The sequence below is a fragment of the Drosophila miranda genome, chromosome 2, assembly GCF_003369915.1.
Source record: "Drosophila miranda strain MSH22 chromosome 2, D.miranda_PacBio2.1, whole genome shotgun sequence".
NCBI lineage: Eukaryota > Metazoa > Arthropoda > Insecta > Diptera > Drosophilidae > Drosophila > Drosophila miranda.
In genome coordinates this window covers 2,463,904-2,486,025 of record NC_046675.1, presented here as the reverse complement: position 1 = coordinate 2,486,025, position 22,122 = coordinate 2,463,904, and the positions used below count along the sequence as shown (strand labels likewise).

General features: G+C 46.0%; 1 protein-coding gene across 4 annotated transcripts; it reads right to left on the bottom strand.

Annotated features, from left to right (window-relative positions):
- Nucleotides 1–47: 47 nt before the first annotated feature.
- LOC108156780 lies at nt 48–20,864 on the bottom strand. Of its 4 annotated transcripts, none has more exons than XM_017288452.2 (7): nt 20,689–20,864; nt 9,382–10,311; nt 6,753–6,905; nt 5,816–5,956; nt 5,633–5,747; nt 4,936–5,132; nt 48–2,231 (listed from the first exon to the last, which is right to left on the bottom strand). In XM_017288452.2, exons 2-7 carry the CDS (start codon nt 10,142–10,144, stop codon nt 1,924–1,926), a joined length of 1,677 nt encoding a protein of 558 aa, XP_017143941.1. In that variant the 5' UTR covers nt 10,145–10,311; nt 20,689–20,864; the 3' UTR covers nt 48–1,923. The 4 variants fall into 4 exon arrangements, with proteins under 4 accessions (XP_017143941.1, XP_017143942.1, XP_017143940.1 ...); XM_017288453.2 differs by having other exon boundaries at nt 4,945–5,132; XM_017288451.2 differs by lacking the exon at nt 48–2,231 and adding an exon at nt 2,966–3,388.
- Between the last annotated feature and the right edge of the window lie 1,258 nt (nt 20,865–22,122).

The window sequence follows — 22,122 nt, the reverse complement described above, 5'->3', positions numbered from 1 at the left end:
TAGAAATAAGATTGTTTGTTTGCTCGTTTATTATAAGTTTTTTTTTGTTTTTTTTTTTTTTTTTTTTGGTTTTTAAGAAAAATTCGATGCTTTAATAAAATTGTTCTGGTTTTTGCTTTGTGTTGTTTTGGTTTTTTTTTTTGTTGTTCGTCGTTAGAGTTACACTAATTTTAATTGTTTAGCTAGAGTTCTCAAGCATTTTAAGATTATTTTCTTGCTCTACATTTATTTGTATCTTGTATTCGTTTTGTTATTCTCACAGTTAAGCTTCTTTGATTGAGCACAAAAGCAAATGAGAGTTCTCTGTTTTTCCATGGTGTCTGGGGGCAACAACTAAACCTTATCGATCTCAAACTTCTATATCTACTATGGCTATAACTTGGAGATCATCTTTCAGCGGGCTTCGAACGCTTCGAACTCTGCATTGGACAGACCCGAAAATCTTCCCCTATTCCCGGCTAGCCCAATGCACAATCCCAGGTCCCCCCCGGCCTCGATCCCGATCGGTGAGTGGTGGAAATTGCTGTTAAACCAAATTTAGCACAAATTGTTTACAGGGTCGTAGTAGTAGAACTTAGGTCAAAATATAATAGGCATTATTCGACTGGAAGTCAATTTAGATTCTATGTATAGGGTGTGTGCGTACTGCTAGCATTAATTGTATATATTCATTATCCTTAGTATCATTTTGTGTTGTGTGTGTGTCTGTGTGTTCCCTAAGACTTTTGCTCTTTTTAGCTGGCAAAAAGTTGGTAAAAATATAGGTACGATCTTGCCGTTTCTCAATCCCCAGAGCGAGAGAAATGAAATTTGAAAACAAGGATAGTCTGAACGTGCGTGCTTCGCAATGAAACGCATATTTTGATTATAAAATATGGTCCCGAGGTTGTTTAATATTTCTTCATCTTGGTTTTCTACCATTTCCATCTTGGGCTAACATCCATATGTGGGAGCTAGAGCGGCAACTGGAGGCGTGGCTCAGTCGCGATCTGAGTCGGCTTGTCACTACAGTTACGAGTATAGATAAGGCGTTGTATCAGCGAATTGCTTTTGGTTTAATCCGAATTCATTTCGTTTTTGGCAATGATTCCGCACTGACCCCCCGCGAAGGGGGGCCACGTCACACCAATTGAGATTGATTGGTTATAGAACACTACGAGCTACGAGCTGAGATCTGAGATCTGAGTGCCTGACACTGGGGTCTCTCTACGGTTTCGTTTCTCTATGCCTAGTGGGTCATTCTCTGTTTTGTTTCCTAAAGCCTCCTTCAACCCAAAGCTTAGAATATAGTTCAACTGCATTACAATATTTTTTATATAAATGAATAAAGTTTTCTTCATTGGTTTTCTTTGTTTGTTTTTTGTTGCTTTTTTTTTTTGGTTGAAAAAAAAGATTAGTATGAATTTGTTATGCAAGGTTTTTTTCAATATTTTTTACGGTGTAGTCGCGTATATCTGTTCAATGTACGCTTTGCTCGCTATATATGCATATATCGTTAGTAATTCATTAGCATTTTCTTTGTTTTTCTTTCTTTTGTTTTTCTTGGGTGTATGTGTGAGGGTGTCAGCAAAAGTTGTTATATGCTTCGTACAATATATATATAATAAGTATATAATTGGTTTGGTTCAAAAATTTTCCACTAATTGCAAAAATTGTCTGTGTCAAAAAGAGTCTAACAATGGCATCATGTGTGAGTGTCGGGCCTAGCCCCGCCCATCCGGGGGGAGCCAGCCTTATTATCGCGTGCATATATCGTGACTAAGTACATCGCATATATGTGTGTGTATACTTGTATATCGACGATTCGAATTCGTGTTCAGTGTTCAGTGTTCGTGTCAGAGAGTTCGCCATTAATCTGGTCTAGCATACCATGCTCCATTCCTTGCCTTACTGTTCTGCCTCCTTCTGCTGCTGCTGCTCGTCCTACTTCTGTCCCGGCTCGATGATCTCGACGGTCACGCTCTCGGCCACCGGATTGGTGGTGATGTTGGTGATCAGTGCCTGCTCCTGCGGCGACTGCGGCTGCGACTGGGGCTGCAGCTGCTGGTGATGATGCTGCTGCTGCTGCTGCTGCTGGTGGTGCTGCGGCTGGTGTCCATGGGGATGGTGCTGGCGATGTGCGGATCCGTGGCGCTCATGATGGGAAATCTTGCCTGGAGCCACCGAATTGCTGCGATTGGACCGCACTGATGTGCCCGAGGCGTTGCTGCCGTTGCCGTGTTCATCGGAACCTGTGTGGGAGACGGACAATCATTAGTATCAATGGAAGGGAATGACCCCAATCTACAGACTACAGATAACCGTTTAAGGGGAAGTTATCTTTGGCATCACGGGACAACAGCAAAGTGTCTGATTCAGGACTCGAACTCAGGGGAAGTTCAAGTCCCTCACTACTTATATTGTAAATATATCAAATTATATGGAAGAAAGCCAGTTGAGGAAACTATATTTATATATGTCATATATCATATAAGAGCCGTGCCATAAAGGAAGGAAACTGAAGCGGAAGGAAACTCAAATCAAAATGGATGCGTCAATGGATCAGATAGTGTTCGAAAGAGAGAGAGAAAGCGTTCGATGGCAGATTCGGGATGGCATCTACGTGTCTTTTTGTACGAGTATCTGTGTCTGCTTATGTTTCTCTGTATGGGTATATGTATGTGTGAGTGGAGTATTGGTTTGGCTACAGGTTTGTATTTGTATAAGTGGCAGGAGTACTGGTAGTAGGAGGAGTAATAGTCAAACTGCTACTCTCAGCTACAGCTTAACACTAGGTTTACAATAACATTTCGAACCAATGATAACAACGACAACAACGAGTACAACAACGAGTACGATTACAAGTACAAGTACAACTTTGGTTACAATTTTCGCTAACAAGACGTCAAATTTACACTACAAAAGACTGTATTTTGGGTGGTTTTTGGATCGATTGGATTGGACATTTGGACTGGGACTGCCTACCTCTTGGACCCTGATATGGATGCTTTTGCTCTTGGCTTTTGGCTTTTTGCTTTGTGATACGTATAGTTATTTGTGATCTAAAACTTAATCGTTCGGCCACAGGCTGGCGCCGCCCCCGTCGATGACACATAGGTCGTGCTGATGGTGGCGGTGACTGGCTGCATCGCTGGCGATGCACTGGCTGTGGGCGTGGGTGAAGGCGTGGCTGAGGCAGCATACGTTGTCATGGCTGTGCCTGATACTGAGGCTGAGGCTGAGGCCGCTGAGGCCACCGTGGTCGTTGGCACGTAGGGCAGAAAGTGACTGTGGACTATGTTGTGCTGGTTGGCGGCGCTCGGGTGCTCCAGCAGTCGGGAGCAGGTGGACACATCGCTGACACGTGAATCACTAGAGCGTGTGTTGCTCTTCGAGCGGATCATGCGTCCTTTGTTTGTGTCGATGGTGGTTTCAACATAGCGGTGACGGTGGCGGTGTCGGTTTTTGTTTAAGTTTGGTTTTTGGTGGTTTTTGTTGTTCGTTTGTTTGTGGGCGGTGGAGGGAATGAGCGGGTTGGATACGTTTAATATTTCGCTTTCACAAAGGCACGCGACATCGTGTCCTGATGGGTTCGGTTTCTGGGGTGTTTGGGGTCTGGTCTGGGGACTTGGGGGACTTGGCGCAAAACTCAAACAAGAATAAAAATAACCCAAAAAAAGGTAATTTCAGACAACTGTCCGCTGGGCTTAGCACAACAACAATTATCACGGCAATGGCCAGAAGCAGTAACAACAAAAACAACAACAACAATAGCCATGGGCCTGCCCCCCCCCAATGGCAGCGAGAGGCGTCGAATAAAACGGTTCTTAAACTGTCAGTCAAATTGATTGAGCCCCTAAAGAGCTTGTTGGTCTTGCTTCGTTTGCGTTTAGCATTTCGGAACGTTGTTGATGTTGGATAAGGCTGCCAATATGGCCAGATACCCGTGGACAGTGCGGCCCAGCGAGCTAGCTCCATCTGCATCAATGGGGAATGTTTTTATCAATAGAAATTTTAACTGAAGAGTCAACTTATATATAAAAGAAAGCAATTAAGTGATGGTTTTATGCTTTTCTTAAATAAATCGTTAAGTAATTGAGCTCCACATGTGGATTTATGTGTCTCCGAGTGTGTGTACGATGGATACCTCAGTAATATCCCAGCAACCCAACAAACATGGCTTTAGCGAGAGTTCTGCAAAATGCTCGCAAACGATATCGCAAAGGCTCGCAAATGATATCGCAAAAGGCTCGCAAACGATTCCTTTGCGAGCTATCATAAATGATACTTTCACTGCCACAAACTGAACGACACAAGTATCATATTTCTATCATATGCGGAAACGAATGCGAGCGTTTTGTCGGGTTAAGTCTCGCATTTGACTCGTATGAGCGTTTGTGATTTGTAAGCGTTTGGTTTGCTGGGATAGTAAGGGTATCTACATATATACTTACATAAACATATCCGTATCTTTCTATTTCTTCTACAAAAAATATTCCTTTACTCTCAGATTTCCCTATTGAAGTGCCCGTCATTGTACCCATACCTAGTATGATGAGTTATCTATTTTAATATCGAAAATCACACTTATTATTTCTGCCATGTTTTTGCACATTCCCCACTTCAGAAGCAACACATTCCCCAGAGAGAGATTTCGTTTCAGTTTCGTTTTCAGTGATTTTGTTTGTTTCTTGTTGGGTGACTGACTGATCAATAGATTGACTGACTGACTGATTGATTGATTGAGTTAATATTTTGAGTTTCTCTTTCTTTTCGTTGTATTTTTTTGCTGTAAAAAGAAAGTTCTGCAAGTTTCCGACAAAAATCAAACAGTAAACAGAAAACAATCAAACCAAAATCAAGAACAAATCAAAGCCGAACACTCGAAAGACTCGGAAGAAGGCCGGACAAGATGGACAAGTGTGTGTGCCCTTAAAGATGGAAGTGGATACAAACCTGTCTTACCTAGCGACGGATTGGGCGAGTGCGGACGCAGCGAGGCCATGCTGGGCTGCCGGGATGGGGCGCGCACCGACATCCGGGAGCCTCGTCGCTCCTGCCCGTGGAGCAGCTTGCTGTCGCGCAGCAGCGAGACGTTCATCAGGCGCGGATTGGGCGTGTTGAAGATGGTCCGGTTCTCATGCCAGCGGGCTCTATAATGGTTGCAGATTGCAGGGAGGCATTAGTTTCACCTCTTGGATGGGCACGAGAAGCTCGGCGGTTGATGAGTGCCAAAGCTGGGAGGTGGTGGGTGGTTGGTGGTTGTGGCTAATGAGGATGCTGTTGCCCTTTGCCTTTGCCCTTGCCTTGTGCATATACTCGTAATTAATGCAGAAATTCAGTTTATTAGACTAGAAATTAATTGGTGCTCGTTTTATGTATCCGCTTGCCAACCGGCCATCGGCATTGGCATCGCCATAGCCAGCGGCAAGAGCAAAAGCAACAGCAAAAGCAAAAGCAACAGCATCAAGCAATTTAATGAAGCCCCATCGAAGCATTTGAGCATCGAAGTATCGACAGCCCCATTGACCTAGTTCAGGGCCCCTTTTTGGAAGGGCAAGCATATGGCCAAGATGGAAGAAGCTCGAGTACTGAAAGTGGCGTTGGTTTTCGGTGTGGGGCGGTGGAGATGTTTGCATTGCAATTTACTCACTGGCTAAACAATCGCAGGACGACACAAATAATAATAAACATCAATGCCATTCCTACCAGCACGCCAATCATGGCCGGATCGATGTAGGTCTCGGGTCCCCGCTTGTCCTGGCGCCCTGCAAGCAAACACACATCGACCATTAACATGGACACTTGTCGGCTGACCGGCAGAGCCTGCACCGACCTGCACACTCCACAGTGCCATCCTTGCCCCAAACGGGCGACATCTCGAAGCGGCAGGCGCATCGTCCGTCGCGGCACTCCGTCTGAAAGTACTTCTGTTCGCACTGCTCGTTGAAGAAGCAGGACTCGTTCACGGCGGCCTCTGGGAAACGAAAAGAGAGCAACATATGGGCATGGGATGAGTGGGCATCGGACAAGTTCGCCGTCCTGTCCGGACGGACCCGCCATGATTCATACGGTCAACAACAAATGGCACCCATATCACAGAAAGTATTTCTCCGCTGTCGCGACTGTTTGTGGATTGATTTAATGGCTGATTGAAGTGCGATATGGCGATGACTGGGGAGGATTGACTCTGCTGTGTGTTTTGTCCACTCCGATGACAAATATTATCACAGAAGGCGCCCCACAGAAAGGGGGCGAGTCTGAGACGCGCAGACAATGCTCGGGTTGTACGGGGATTAGTTGCTGAGGAGATGGAAATCAGTTGGGTAACACCCAACAGTACAGCAGTCCGTCATGGGATTCGTTAAGCACCCAGCCATAAATGTGCTCATCAAAGTCAGGAGTGGGAATGTGCCTCAATTAGATTTTAATTTACAGCATTGAACAGATGTCGGAGCGGGGGAATATCTATTATAATTACGTCAAACATGCATTAGTTGCACTTTTGCTACTGCCGTCACCCATATTGCTACCTGCTGCCGCTACCTGCTGCCAAGTTTTCTATTTTAATTTACAGAATTTGTGGCTGCGCCCCACAATCAAGACAACGCTTTGGGGGATTTCACTTAGCTGGCAGTGCAATTTCTCTTCACTGCCATTTTTAATGAAAACTTGGCAGAGTGACAGCAGGAAAGGCAGGAAAAGCCGGAAAAGCAGGGGCGGACAGTCCCAGCCCCAGACAGTCCCCCACCCCACACCACCCGTTACCTTACCTTTGCCACATTTATCATAGTGATTGGTGACGGCCAGATCCTCGGTGCACTGGCAGGACTTCTTCTTGGGATCGCATATGGAGCCGGGGAAACCGCACTCCAAGGTGTTATCGCACTTGTCCCCAAACTTCTTCACTCCGCGGCTGGCATAATCTATGGGGAGAGACGAGAGAAAGGACTGTGGGTTACTCGGCTCGTGTCTGTTTTGACTAATCCCATGTGGGAAATCTGTAATGAAACCGAAACAAACTTTCGATTTGCCGCCGTGCATATCAATAAAAAACGTGGAAAAGTGGAAAGAAACTTTGTGAAATGTATTCGGAATCCCCCAGCGACTTACAGCCAGATTAAAATGTAAATTCTTTAGCCGCAGAGCAGCGCAGCACAGAGCAGCTCAGAGCCAGCTTTGTAGAGGTGTGTAGAGGTGTGGTGTTTGTCCGTGTCTCTGCATTTCCCCCAGAGAGAGGCCTTAAGAGTGCCTGCGGACTGGGTCGTGTCTTGGTCTTCGCTGCACTTCAGCCATATGCCAGGAGGCACTGGCGAATCCTTCATTAACGTTGAATGGAATGAAAACATGGCCTGCCGCAGACACAGACACAGACACACTCACCTATGCTCGAGCTGGCAGCGAGTCGAGTTTGTGGCCCTTCACATCTTAATTAAGCTCTTGGGAGCGACTCTGGCTGGGGGATTGCCACCGACAATGTGTGCAAAATCTCAGCCCCAGTCAAGGGTTAAGTTAACCCCGCAACAACGGCAATGGCACCGCCATGCCACACTCGTATATGCCAGCCGTTGCCTCACTAATTCTGTTGATACTCCTGCCATAATTACTGAGACACCCAAACGAAGACCAAGACCAGCACCGCGACCATAACAGGGAGCGGGATCGACACTGGCTGGCTGTGGAGCGGATGCGCCCTCGGTCGACATTTAAGCCAGCGGAAGCGAAAAGACAAAACAAAATGGCTGCTCATGCACAAACGGGGTGCGCCATTTTCTAGATGCTTGCTCACTCGCCTCCGTGTCCCCCGTCCCCCTCCCCCTAGTGCATGTGTGTGTGTAATAAAGTGTGCCAGTGTGCGTTTGTGTGAGCCTGTTATGGGGGCCGAGAGTCTATTTGCTTGCGGTTTATTTTTAAATGCACCGCCTTCTGACTATGAATAGGAGCTTTAGTTTCAGCAAAATGCTAAAAAATGAATGCTAATGTGAATAATGAGAGGAACAGAATGATCGACTGAAAGTTACCTCATTGAAAGAACTCGGTTCCTTCAGATTCGATTGAACTAATCTTTAATTGGGAAAAAGGTATGCCATTGTGTTTCAGTATTTATAACTTCGAGTCTCATGAAACAATCTTTTGTAAAGTATCGATTCTCTTTGCAATGCAAGCACAAAATGTAATCTCAAGTTAATAATTTAAAGCATGCTTAAGAATTTACAAGTTGAATATAGAGCGTTCGAAAAGGTAAGAAACTACACAGCACTGTCGCCCCAGTTCGCAGACTTCAATTTATTTACGAGCATACATATTTAAAGCCTTTCCATATTAGATATTCCTTATTGGATTGCACACTGAATGCCTGGCACCAATCGACCCCCGCATACCCTTTCCATACAGTCCACAAAAGAGAGATGAAAACGCCTGATGCCGCAGCATCATGCCACACACAGCTTTGCTTACATTTCTTTTTTTTTGCAGCTGAGCTTTATTTGGTTTCCGTGGCACTGCAGCACCGAGGAAATTCTCTCAAAGTGTTGACAAAGTGGCGACCGCCGGCAGGCCTCCAGGTTGGGTGCGGGCTACCCGGTACGGACGAGGGTGCGGGTCTCTGTCCCTGTCCCTGACCCCCCAGGCCAACCTTTGATGGCCTCACCGAAAAGAGATTACCCAATTGCCGGCCAGGTCCCATTCAGCCAATTTTTCAAACAGGCCCAGCATCTCTTCAAAAGGCCCAAGACTGGGGCCCAAAAAATCTGAGTACAAATTGCACATGTCAGACGGGCTGATGGCCTGACATTAAACAACCAGCGCTGCATTAGGAGCCACATTTATAATTAACAGAACGGGGCCCCACGATTAAAGAGAACTTGGCTTATAAGCTCAGCCCGAAAGATATGCGACTACATGAAAAACTTCCCCCCATTTGGGCCACGAGACTTTTGATATGTGAATGAGAAAACTACTTTTGTTCCACGCGGTAGGATGTACTAAATGAAACCTGAAAAGTGGTTCAAGGAAAACCAAGAAGTGGAATGGAATGCTTATAGAAAAAGATGCGCACTTCTAGAATTAGCAGAGCCCATAGAACGGTTCGTTTCAGAGTCTCTAAAATGTGGTTTCTATTTATATCTACCAGTGTTTTTCTTACATCAAGATACTGTGTGCTGCCCTGTGTTTGAGGAGCAAAAAATGCAGCTTATGCAATTGCAATGGAAGCCCCTCCAGCAAAATGAACAAAGGATGGCCAAGGCAGCCTCGATGACGTCAGTGCGGGCTTTAGCAAAAGCCCAGCCTATGCCTAGGATGAATATCAAGTATAGTCCCGCACTACCTGCTGCAGCATTCTTATCTGCCAGATACGGATACGGCTGGATGGATGGATGGAGGGTTTCGTGCGCTACTTACCGAACTCTGGGGTTGTCGTCTCCGGTCCCGCGCTGAAGGCATTTACGGCAAAGAAATTATCACCGTCATCGCCGAGCGTTAGAGGCGGCAGCAGGGCAATGACGGAAATCAGGCACAGGACAAACGTGCTGAGGGGAGCGCCCCAGCCCCAGTCACAGCTCCAGTGCCGGCTCAAGCCCAAGTCCCATTCCCTAGCCCAACCTCGCTCCAGGGCCGGGCCAATGCCTTGGCGCCTGCTCCTGCTCCTGCTTCCGCTCCTGCCCATGCTAATGCTCTTCTTCGGGTTCGGATTCGGGTCCGGGTTCGGAATGGGGTTCTTTGGCCCCTCAGTGGCGGCCATTAGCATTAACGATGGCTGGGCACGCTTTTTTAGGGTGGCGACAATGGAGGAGCGTTTCACGTTTCCGTCGCACAAAGAAGTGGCCTGGGCTCCAGCTCTTGGGGCTGTTGCTCTTGCCGTGGAGATGCCCTCAAAGTTGAAGTCCAAGTTGGCTTTGTTTGCCAGCGGCCAGTGGCAGTTGTTGCTGTTGTTGGTGCTGATTGTTGTCCTCTTGCTGCTGGTGTTGTTGTTGCTGCTGGTCAAACACTCAGCATCTGTGGCTGCATCGTCGTCTTCGTCAGCTTGTTTGTTTCGCTTTGTCTCACATTTTTCACGCGTCTCGCGCCTCAGTGGGGCAACACCATGGAAGCGGCCCTTGAGGATGGCAGCTCCGTGACCGTGACCGTGACGGTGCCGGGGCTCTAAAGCCCCATCTAATCTCATATTATTTGATCGTCGTCGTGCTCCTCATCCATGCTGCTCGACAATATCAATTTGCACACTATTTTCCCCTCTCCTTCCCCTTCAATTGCCCTTTGGCCCTCTGGCGTCCCTTCCTGTCTCTCGCTTTCTATCGGCGCCTCCCTTCCGTTTCACATCAAAGTCTGTCACTGCCAACGAGAGAGAGAGAAGAAGAAAATGAGTTTGTGGTTAGTTCGGTTTCTAGTTTGGGGATTCAATCAATGCTGCTGGGGGATCGAATGGGATGGGTGTGTGTGTGGGTGTTGCCACAAAGCAGAGCTAATCACTTTGCGGCGTGTGAAATTACAAACCGTTGTTGAAACAATTTCCGAAAGTGCCACCAAAAGTCTGTAACTGAAACCAGAATTGACACACAGGTGACGCCGCCCATTCCCCGGATAGTTGTCCCGGATCCGGATGTGTGTTTTTCGGTGCGGGTGTGTGGGTGTTGGTGTGGGCGCAAGGGTCAGGGCTGGCTTTTTGGCACTGAAAACTAAATTGACTGACGGCAAATTTGTGTGTCTATGAGAGTTAATTGGATTAGGCGAGGATACCCACCCACGGGATCAAGGATATAGGATATATATACCCATTGTTCGGGCAGAGTGAAAAGCATTTAATTAAAACTCGTTTCAATAATTTGATTTAATTGGTGGTAGCAGGGTGTGGGGCTGATTTGCGTGCGACGGCTGCCATGGACACCATTTTAGTGGGGGAGTCAGTGAGAGGGAAGCTGATGAATAAATCATGGACTTGAACATGCAACGCATGTTGTGGCGCCTCATCCTCTCGTGTGGAGCGCCTCTTGTTTGCCCAGCGATTATAAACAATGAATGGGGAAACACTGCTGCATGCCACATGAGCGTACACTGTCTGAAGTGTGTTATGTGCTCTGGACATACTATATACGAGTATGTACGCGATTGTACATATATGTATCTGGCTAAAACATGCACTCGAAACCTGTCAAACTCTTGCCCGGGTCATTTATAATCATCATGCACCTAATCGTAGGCCCTGCTTAAATGATTTCGCATGTAGTCACACTCTCATGTGTCCACACTTATATTTAAAAAATATCCAGCCATAAGAAGGGACATATGTATCCACAATTATTTATATGCTGGCTGCTCTTGACAGTGGAAATTCCAGTGCCTGGGGCCTTGGTTATAAGCCAAATGAGCCAGCTTTGGTGCTGATTTGAGAATAAATGCCCCCAGAGACGTTGCCAGGATTTTACAGCCCAACAGTGAAAATCCGCATCCGCAATCGGTTGTAATTTATGCCGCAGCACCTATAAGAAACTTTTGCCAAAAGTACGAGTATGTTTTGGGTTAAGCTGGGCCTGCCCTGTTTACGATATGGTTTCAGTGTCGGTTTCGGTTATGGTTACAGGCCCCGAGAAGAGGAAAGGAAACGAAAATCGTTAGCCCACGAGGCACGCACCAGGCGCACTGAGGCGGGAATGATGTACAGGAAACATGTTGCATATTTATACCCGTTCCACATCCTTGCCCCGGACAAGGGCCCTCAGCCCATCCGGGGGAATTGTTTGTCGTTTTTCATAAATTCATGCGTTGTCAATTGGTTGAAGAGTATTCATTACGGGGCGTATGCGCAATATACGACGAGTCTGCCGCACGACGTGCCCCCAGCTCTCGGATGGAGGGATGACATGATAGCAGCACGAGAGAATGGGGCTGGTGACGTTGATGGGACAAATGCCTGGCACATGAAAGCCAGCCACGAAACACAAGGAAATTACAGCCATAATATCTGCTACAGCAACGGATGTTGCCAGGACTCTGCGGGTACAGTGAAAGTTCGCTTGAAACGATGCAACTTCACCCTTATCCCCTGTTCCAACAACAACAAGTTCAATTTCTTAACTAATTACGAGCGTAATGAAATCAATTAGGACGAGTCCTTAATAGTTAATTCCAGGGAATTTCAGGGTTCTTTGTTCTGCTCTCTCCTTTGTTTTTTTCCCCTCTTTGTTTCGTTTTAATTATTTTTCGTTCACTGTGACCATTGAGACAGAACAGTCACACTTTTTATAATTCTAGCTCAGAACCTGTAGGAGGAGCCTGATAAACTATTATAAGCCCCCTAAAGGGAGAAAGAGAAATATCTATAATGCCATGAATGACGCAATAAACTTTAAGCCTCTTACCCTTCCACTTTCAACGAAGTGGAAATTGAAAACAAAGCCATATACCAGATATAGATTGAAAAGACCACTTATTTTCCCCTTTCCCCTCTTTTTTTTTGTATTTTTCAGTAGTGTGATTCCCTTGTGCCAGCGTTCACTGTGTAAATGTGTGCTGTGTTCTTTTTTGGGGAATATTTTCACATGCGACAACGTGTCGGAGGCATACAGACACGAGCCCAAATCAGCCAAAGATCGTGCTAATTAACATGACACAAGCATAAATCATAAAGCAGGCACCTGCCATATCCCCCCCACCCATACGTGGCATTAAAGTTGGGCAAATAAATACTTGTGGGCAGGAGTAGCCATTGTTTTAGCATAAGCCTCAAGGACAGGCAGCGCGTTGTCTGAGTGAGGCTTCGAGAGCTGGTCGAGGCGCGTACGAGGTTTTATGGGTATAAAAACAAAAATAAAACTGCAAATAGTCGCCAAGAGCCAATCCAGAAATTCGTGCTATAAATTCAGCAAACAATGGCAAAGGACACACATGTGCCTATGCACACTTGTCTATATATACACACATACGAGTATATTTATATATGGATCTGTGTGTGTATTTACAGCAACAACAATACGCTGGGCATAGCCAAACAATGGCGAAAGGCTTCGAGAGCGAGGGCAAACAAAGCGAGCCCAAGTGAGCTTTTCAGAGACGCGGCCGAAACGAACGCACTTTGGCCAAGAGCCAGTCGTGTTCTATACAATACATCCACCAGATACATCCAACAGACACAGATACAAGTGCATGCTAAATTTTATTGATTGCTGATGGGAGAGCGATGGCGAATCTTAGTGCAGAGCCAAGCCAAAATACAGTTTAGTTCGCATATTTTAAGCGGCTCTCAAGCAATCAAGGCCGGAATCTATGCCCCTTATAATCATTCCTCTGGTTGTATCCACATATGTATGTATGTATGTGCGTGTCATTGCTGCAATTATTTCTTAAGATTTATATGCATGGAACAAATTGCTTGGCATTTGGCAGACACACAGAAGCACACTCAGCCATAGACAGACCCCAACAAAGACCCAAAGACGAAGACGGATAACCCAAACAGTTGGCCCAACTGCCACCCACACAGAATGGCGAGGCGACAATGTTTGGTTGGCCCTTAATGGGCCCCAAGATCCAGCCAAACTAATGGAATCTGCTGCCATTCAATTTGGGGCCAAGAGCCACCAAATTGAATCCGCACAATCATCCAGTCCTAATCCAGTCTTGGGATAAAAATCAATGATTCCATCAACTGGAAGTTCCCTCATTCCATTCAATTCTATTTGGTTAAATTGATTTGGCCTGGATTAATTGATTTAAAAGGGATATGCCAACACCAAGAACATATTTTGTGTTTTAGAAGTACTTGAATAGTTGTCAATTGTTGCACTGATAATCCCTGTGGGACCTAATCATTTCAGTATCATTAATGATACTCGAAGGTTCGCTCTCCCAATCTGGGAGCTGGCTTAAATCCATCCGATCGGATAAATCAATTGCTAATTTAATTATTTTTAAAGTCGCGCAAACTACTTTCCTCTTTTGAGGGGAATATCTCTACCAAATTATGTGAACCTCATCGAATGAAACATTTCTATGCATACCCATAACTGGCTCTTAATCATGGGCAAACAAATCCAATTATTATTAATTTTCTAATGCCAGACACTATACAAACTGAAACTAATGGTTTAGCCAGGGATTACCAGGAAAAAATTAATGAATATAAACTACGCGCACACTTTTGCCAGTTTTTAGGAACTCCTCTCATCCAAAACATATTTTATTATCTCATTGAAATAAATTCAAAGGATTTACTTGCTTTTAGCGTAATTTATTAATAAAGTCGCATGAATAATAAATCACAGAAAAAATTCGCGCTAGATGGTTTTTACGAATTAATTTTTAAACTCTTCTCCACCTTCATTCTACCGTCTTTCTGTGTGACAAATGAACAATTCCCATCTGAATCTGAATGGAAATTGAATTTCAATGGAAGCCCGGGGCGAAAAATTAAACGCAAATGAAATGGGCGATTGAGCAATCAATGGTAAAAACATCGATTCGCATCGATTACAGGCCACTGAACGACACTGAATTCCTTTGTTCATTTTGCTCATTTTGTGCGGTGCATTTCTGTGGCCACGGACTCCATGAGTGGACTTTTATAATGCCCGGTCCCTGGAGGCTAGATAAATGCTGATGTGTAAGGGTGCAAATGGGAAAATTAATGAAATTTCTGTGAAAACTTTTTTACGTGCACTCATCATGGAAGGTGCACTCTCATTTTCCTTTCAACAGGAACTCTCCCCAAAAGGGACTCCCCCTTGATGTACAAAAAACTTGTTTTGCAGTTGAGTTACATTTGATATTAAGTTGCACGCTCCTTTGAGCTTCCTAATGGGATTACCAACAAGGTAAAAGCATATATATTAATTATAATATTTTGAACCCCCTCCATCCAGGTCAACTCCCACATACAAATCCGATCAATTTTAGGTGGATTTACTGCTGGTCGCAGTCCCTGGGTTGGGGTATCGCTTATCGCATCGCCTTCATGGCTGGATTACATTAGGTTTTAGTTTTATATTTCAAAAACGTAACCCCCAGTCGAAGAGTCGGTGAGTCGGTGTGCCTGTGTGTATGTAATGTATATTAAAACCCAATTAAATATCGCATGTTGTCAAATGGCCCATCAGGGCAACGCCATTCCTCAGGAGTACGGGCATGCAACAACCAAAAGAATTCCTGGCTCCTCATTATGAATTAATTCTGGCTCGCATTTCATTGAGTTGTTGTTGTTGGAGGAGGGGGGGGCTGTTGTTGTTGTTGCTGGGGGGAATTCCAGATGACTAAGTGGATATATGTACGAATGCCAGGGCGTGCTCCTAAGAGTATGTATATGAATGAATTATGATTGTTTTGGAGCGCAGCAAAACTGTTGAGCTCAAGAATTGTGGATGGTAGTATGGTGGACGGAGCGATGGAGGGATGGATGGATGGTTTTGGCCTCTGATTGCTGTTCGGCCTGATTTGGTTGCCATGTGAAGGGCAATAAATAAAATGGCGAAAAATGCGAAATACAATAAAGTATTGCCAGCAACAAAACAAACAGCCAAACAAACAAACAAACAAAACCAGCCAACCAAACAACAAAAGGTTACCATGAGGCACTGTGACGACGACGGACGACACCGACAACGACAACGACAACGACGACAACATGGAGGCGAGTGGCAAGCGGAAATGGCGTGAGTTGTACACGTTGTAGTAGGCGTTTGCCGGAGGTTCCAGCTCCAGCTCCAGCTCCTGCACTGCCCCGACTATGGTTCGGCCTTTGGGGTGGGGGGGGGTCTCTGAAACAACGCACTGGAATCAAAGAAAATCACGAAACATGGCGTGGCAAGCAGCGGTTCCAGATCGGCCTCCTGCACTGAAACTTTTGTGCTCTTGTGCCAACCCCACCGAACAGAGCCAATTAGCCCAGCACCACCACCACCACTAGGCCAAGAAGAGCACAGCCCCGAGAACGGGTATACCACAAACTACTGAAAGGAAGGAATACTAAAAAAGCAGCAGCAAAAGACACCCTGATAAGTACTGAAGATTTGCTGCGAGGCAAGGCAAGGCAAGGCGAAGCGTAGCTAGGCGGATGCATGTCGTCGACGGCCGTCTCGCCCTTTGCCTTTTGTGCATTTCCGCTTCCGCTCTGGGAATCACCCCCCAGCGCTACCGCCAAAAGGGAAGTGAAAGCGAGTCCAATGTAAGCGGATTTCCATCGAGTTGCCTCTGCAATTGATTCGAGCTGGGGCAGAATGGCAGTCGATGGGCAACTTTTAACCTTTGCCGCCTGACACATTATAAATAAATGTTGAGACGTTGTTATATACAATATTTTGTGGCAGTCATGGCTCAACTTATATGCACCACACACAATGCATTCGCCCCGCTAGTCAGAGCCCTGTGTGCGGGTGTGCAGCCATCTGAAAATTGCTCGAACATGATCCTAACTAATGAGTTTGTAATGCACGCAACGAGGCGTGTCCACAGCGATCGCGAAAACCAGATATGTCAAATGGTGGCAGACTGTTATGCCTGTGGCAATGTGGGAAATAATGTGGCAAGAGAAAGGAAACGAACGAAATCAAAGAAAAGCATAGTAGCAAACTAAACAACGTTCGATCTTCTGTGTGCCAATTCCACTTGCCGTTGATTTTCTGACCCAATTGAAACTCGATTTCCCGAAAAAGAGAAAACAAAATCAGAGCCATTAAATTCGCATGCCATGCTAAAAGCCATCAACAATGGATCCACAACCACACAGCCCCATTTCCCCCTTTCCTAATGGACTTTTCCAGTGGCGGCGTCTAACTGGCGATAAATATGGTAAAAGCGAATGCCACCCACAGAGATTGCTCTAAACTGCGGAATACCCCTCATTTCAAAGCAAATCATTTTAGCTCCCAAAAAGAACTCATCATGGGTTCTTTATATAACAGATACTCAACTGGTTTACTTCTTTGAACTCTAGAATATTATAGAATATTGATTTAATCATATATACATTTAATGGGTGCAGTTTATTTTGCAACTCGATATAAAAATTGCTATCCACTTTAGTTCTCTGCCATGTACCATTAATCCTCGAATACGGGATACCCGCTGTCATCCACTAAAGACGGTGCCCCACGTACATATCTTTGCTTTTTTTGCGTCGCAACGGATGCGACTACGGATGTGGCTGCGCTTCGATGGCGTTTCGAAAATCGCATAAAACTGCTGCAATATTTAACCGCCGTGGGTGCAGGTGGGCAGAGCCTTGCCCCTCGGCGCATCTGGGCGCGATACGTCAGAGCGGTGGCATGCTACGTGCGGGAGCGTGTGTGGGCGCGGGTGCGTGTGCATATGGCACTAAGCTTTCACACATTTATAGCAACGTTCCCCAGCCGTCGGGTAATGCGATTGCCCGCTTAATCCATAAGTGCCCCCTCAAAATGTCGCCTCGCGAGTGCCGAAAGTCGGGCATCGGTCATTTAAATGGCGCCTCTAAATACGAAATAAATATATGCCACGCAATCCCACGTATGGGATGGAGTGACGTGGATTGGAGGATGGGGGTGATGGAGAGGCATGGCATAGACTGGCATATGCACTTGCCATGACATGGTTAATGTGGCAACAACTGTTTGTACAGTTTGCCTTAATATTCGACACGTGCAGCTCCAGGCACACAGAGAGAGACCCGCCCGGACACACTCTGACACATGTTCCGGGGGTCATAATGAGAGTTCCTCGGGTCTGTGTCATCAGCAAAATGGGAACAAACGACCGCAGCACAATTGGTTGGCCTAGACGGCGGAGGTGGAGCCGTGGCCTAAGCCCCAGAGATGGACTCTCGTACGTAAGCACGTACTATGCTCAAGCTACTTATAGAACGGCCACACATTAGCCTCTGGGAGGCGGAGGTTAAACGCAATTTACAGACTCACCTCAGTCAAATTAATTAGAGCAATTAAGCGAACCGCGCCTACGGGCGGCAGCGGGAGATGTCGCCTGACAGCGTTGACAGTTTCTGAGGGGTGCCCGTGCCCATGCCAGTGCCCGGTGCCCTCCACTTAACATACATGTACATCCCCTAGAAGCATTTACCCGAAATATTAAGTATACGCCGTGTACACTTCAGTGGGGTTTGACTGCCTGACTGACTGTACATCTCTGGAAATGGGTTAGCCAATGCGATTCCCTTCATTGGCATTCATGCTGGGGCAGCAAAACTTTCAAGAAAAGGCTTCAAAGCGGGGAAGGACGAAAACGATTTTCCGGCCAGCGGCATCGGCATCGCCGGCCACAAACAATTTATCTTCCTACGTTGGCCTATAAAAATGGCAATCATTATTATAGTCATGTACCAGGCAATGGGGCGTTACGGCAATCAACGCCAACGTCTCAAGACGTTCCATAAATAAGCGCAAAATTTCAATTTTCAACGATGCGCCCCTAAAGAACACACAAATGGGGCAGGGACAGCCCTCAAAGATCATACATACAGACATGTGCGTATGTGTGTGTGTGTGTATTTAATTGCATATTTTAATAGTCATAAAGCAGGGAAACCCTCGAGCTGAACGAAAGTACCAAAATGCCAGCGGGTATACTTAAAGGTCTCCTCAGCAGACACAGGCACAGGCCGGGGCACAGACACAGAAGAAGATACAGATATAGGCCCATAGGCACAGATACAAGTAGTACAACTACAGATGCATGCACAGATACAGTCACAAAGGGACAAAGGCAAGGCCAAATGCGCAACTAAAACAAGAGAATATATAGAAGAAGAATGCAATATAAATTATAAACGCAAACTGTGCGACAAGGATTTCTGGTCTGTGGATCTGTTTCTGCTTTCGTTTTTTTCCCATTTTTTTTTTTGGTTTGTTTTATACGAGTATTACGAGGTTTTCCCCCCTCGTGCCAGCGACATGCGATTTTGATGGCAAATGATTTTGCAGTTGGCCGGAGGGGGGGGTACTGAGGTGGGTAGAGGCCTTAGAAATCGAAGCATAAATGGGCAAACGAGCTCATGGTACATGGCACTAGTCGAAGGTCAAGGGTCATGCCGGTGCTTGCCGGATCATGTCGAAATTTACTGCAGCCCTTTCATCTATGCCTCGGAAATCGGTAATATATATATATATTGATATTTATAGACTCGATACGATTTGATGACGTTTCCATCCCGACAATCGAACCATCTTTCCCACTCCCCAACTGGGGGGCCCTTCCCTGCCTCATGCCGCATGCCACATGCAGATTTCCGGGCAGCACTAAGCGAAGTAACCGAGCGAGACTGCAACTGCCGCAAAGTCTGTGCTGCCCCGAAATCGATCCGAAGGAGGAACCCTCGACTCCGTACAACTTCGCCCCGTTGTGCATGTGTGGTAGTGAACTGTGGCACTCTCTTTGTGGAGGCCAGAACGGGCCTATGTGCCACGCGATGTGATTGTGAGTGCGAAAATGTGACGACCCAGCCCCTGGCCGGGTCTGCTGGTGTGGCTGCTGGCTCTGGCTTTGGCTTTGGCTTTGGCTATGGGTTGTGCCCGTGCCTCTGCCCCTGCCTCTGGGCTAGGATGACGTAGTCCTCCAAGCGAAGTATGTTAGTATGCCTGCCCTTCTCCACTCGGGGTTGCACATACACTCACATACACTCAAGCAGAGGGTGCGAAGGGGCATTAAATGGTTCGTGTTTTCTTGTTCCTTTTGCGTCTTTTCCGTCTTCTGTTCTGTTCTGGTCGGTTTCTGCCACATCTTGCCATTTGCCGCTTGCCGCTTGCCGCATATTGGGGTCGCCTGACGTTGCATACTTTAAAAGCGTCATTTAGTTCCGACCAAGCTAAATTATTAAAAGCAAATCCAACACACACAGATACAGATGCACACATACAGACACCGACACCGACACCGACACCGACACCGATACGGGCCAGGCAGTTCATTAAATTCAATGTATGCAAACTGGCAGCAACAAATGTGGCAGAAGGCAATCTTCTACCTGTCCCCATCCCCAGCCATCCTTGAATGTTCCTGATCCCCCCAGCTGTTGTCAATTTGGGTCCTCCTGCTGCCCCAAAATGTCTCCAGCACTGCCTCATCATAATCATATGCTTCCTACTTCCTTGCCACCCGGCTGCGCAAATATGTTTCGCCAACTTCAATTTGTGCGGCAGGTAGAGTAGGTGTATCTGTGTGTCGGTCTGGTGTGTGGGTTGTGTGCCTGGGTCTGTTGGTGTGCTGTGCTTGTGGCTGCTTTTTTATGCGTCACGTGAGAATTTCCTTTATTATTATTTGGCTTTTCCCCGCCCTTGGCGCTGGCTATGGCTCTGGCTATGGCTTTGGTACATATCACGTATACGTAGCGTATAACTCTGCTAAAAAGGCATTGATTTTTTTGTGGATTTCCCTCTTCCTTTCGGCTTTTCCTCTACTTTGTTGTACTGCTCCCTGCTTGCTGCTGGCTGCCACTTCATTTATTACTTTGATTGCTTTTCACTTTCCTCAAGCTTGGTGCTTTTTTCAAAATATTTGCTTGCCTCAAAAAGCAAAAGTTTATCCTGTTTTTGTTTGTGTTTGCACTTTTAACTCGGGTTTTGCTTCTTCTTTTGTTGGATGTGGCTCTGTTGCACGGTCTGAATCGAGTTTGGATCTCATCATCATCGCCCACTCACACACTCAAAGACTCACTCACACACTCACACAGAGAGGGACACAGACAGGGAGACGACCACGCGCGCGTAAAAATATACTAAAATACAAATTGCTCACAATTTCCTTCGTCGACTGCTGCTGCTGCTGCTGCTGCTGCTGCTGCTGCTGCCGCTGCTGGTTTGCTGCTCTAGTTTGTTGTTGTTTCACAGATATTTTCCTGTACTCCTCTTGAATGTTCCGGAGGACGAACTTTCGACGACCACGCGCTTCAACGTCTGACTACGTTTTGAACATGCAATCCTCGGATGTTCTGAGGAAATCGCCATCGTTGGTGAAAAACTGTTCGGAAGCGTACACCAACAGGCGGCGGAGAGATGCTCTCAGGACCTGCGCAATGGGCAATGGGAGAGAGGCGACCCTGCAGGTGACACACTTTTCCGCGCCAACCGTCCTCGATGAAGTGGCCTTTCCCCCGTCTTGTCGCACGGCCTACAAAGTTTACTATTTACATGGCACATCGGTTTCGGGCATCAGGCAGTTTTTTTCTCATTTTCCTTCTTATTTTTTTTGCCGTGTTCACCGAATTTCGCATGCATTGCCAGCAGGCAGGCGGACTCCCGGACTGGATTCGACTGGACTCGGGTGTGATGTGGCGCAAATGTCATTTTGAATGCTGGGCCATTTAGGAAGCTGCTGCCAGTTCAGGGAGTTGAAAGTTCGCATTGGCCGCATCCATAATACATGACACGTCCTCCCGGCGAGAGTCGTCTCTCGGGTTGGTCCCGGCTAAGCCGGGTTAACTGACCTTTCGCCACTGCCACAAAATAAAACAATGCCAAAGCCAAACAAAAACCAGTCTAAATGAAAGGAAATGTTCCATTGTAAAGTTCGGCAATGTTTGCTCGACAAAATGCCATTCAACATAATATTTATCACAATTTAAGTCGACCACATTTCGCAGAGTAAACATTTTAATTCGCTTAGAGAAAGCAGAGAAAGTTGCCGATGCAGCAGCAGTTTCCAATTTAAATATTCAACCCAACATTTTAATTCATGAAACGAGTTGCAAATTGAGTTTGTTCAAAAGTGTGTGCGTACATGGCAATATCTGAGCAATAACAGCGTTTACATAGAACAGACGGCCCCTTTTTGTTGCTTTTAAATGAAAATGTTGTTTGAAAGTCTGCCTTTTTAATGAACTTTGATCCGATTGTGAATTTGCTGAACACGTAAGGTAAAAGCAGAGGAGCCAACCAACAAGGAAAACTCGACAGTTAAAAAAACAAGAATAAAAACATGACTAGCTAGAAAAAAAAGTATTATCTGGTCCAAGCTTTAATAGGAAATGAATTGCGTAAAAAGAATTTATTCAGTGGTTCCATTTCTGATCCCTAGGACATCAATTTTGATTCAGATATTAAAATTTTTCAATATTAGTTAAATAAAAACATTGCATACTTTAAGGATCGATCGCTTGTTGAATACTTTTATAGCCTTGCATACTTTGTTAAGTGTAATATAATTTTACTATGATATACTTTGATATTCTTT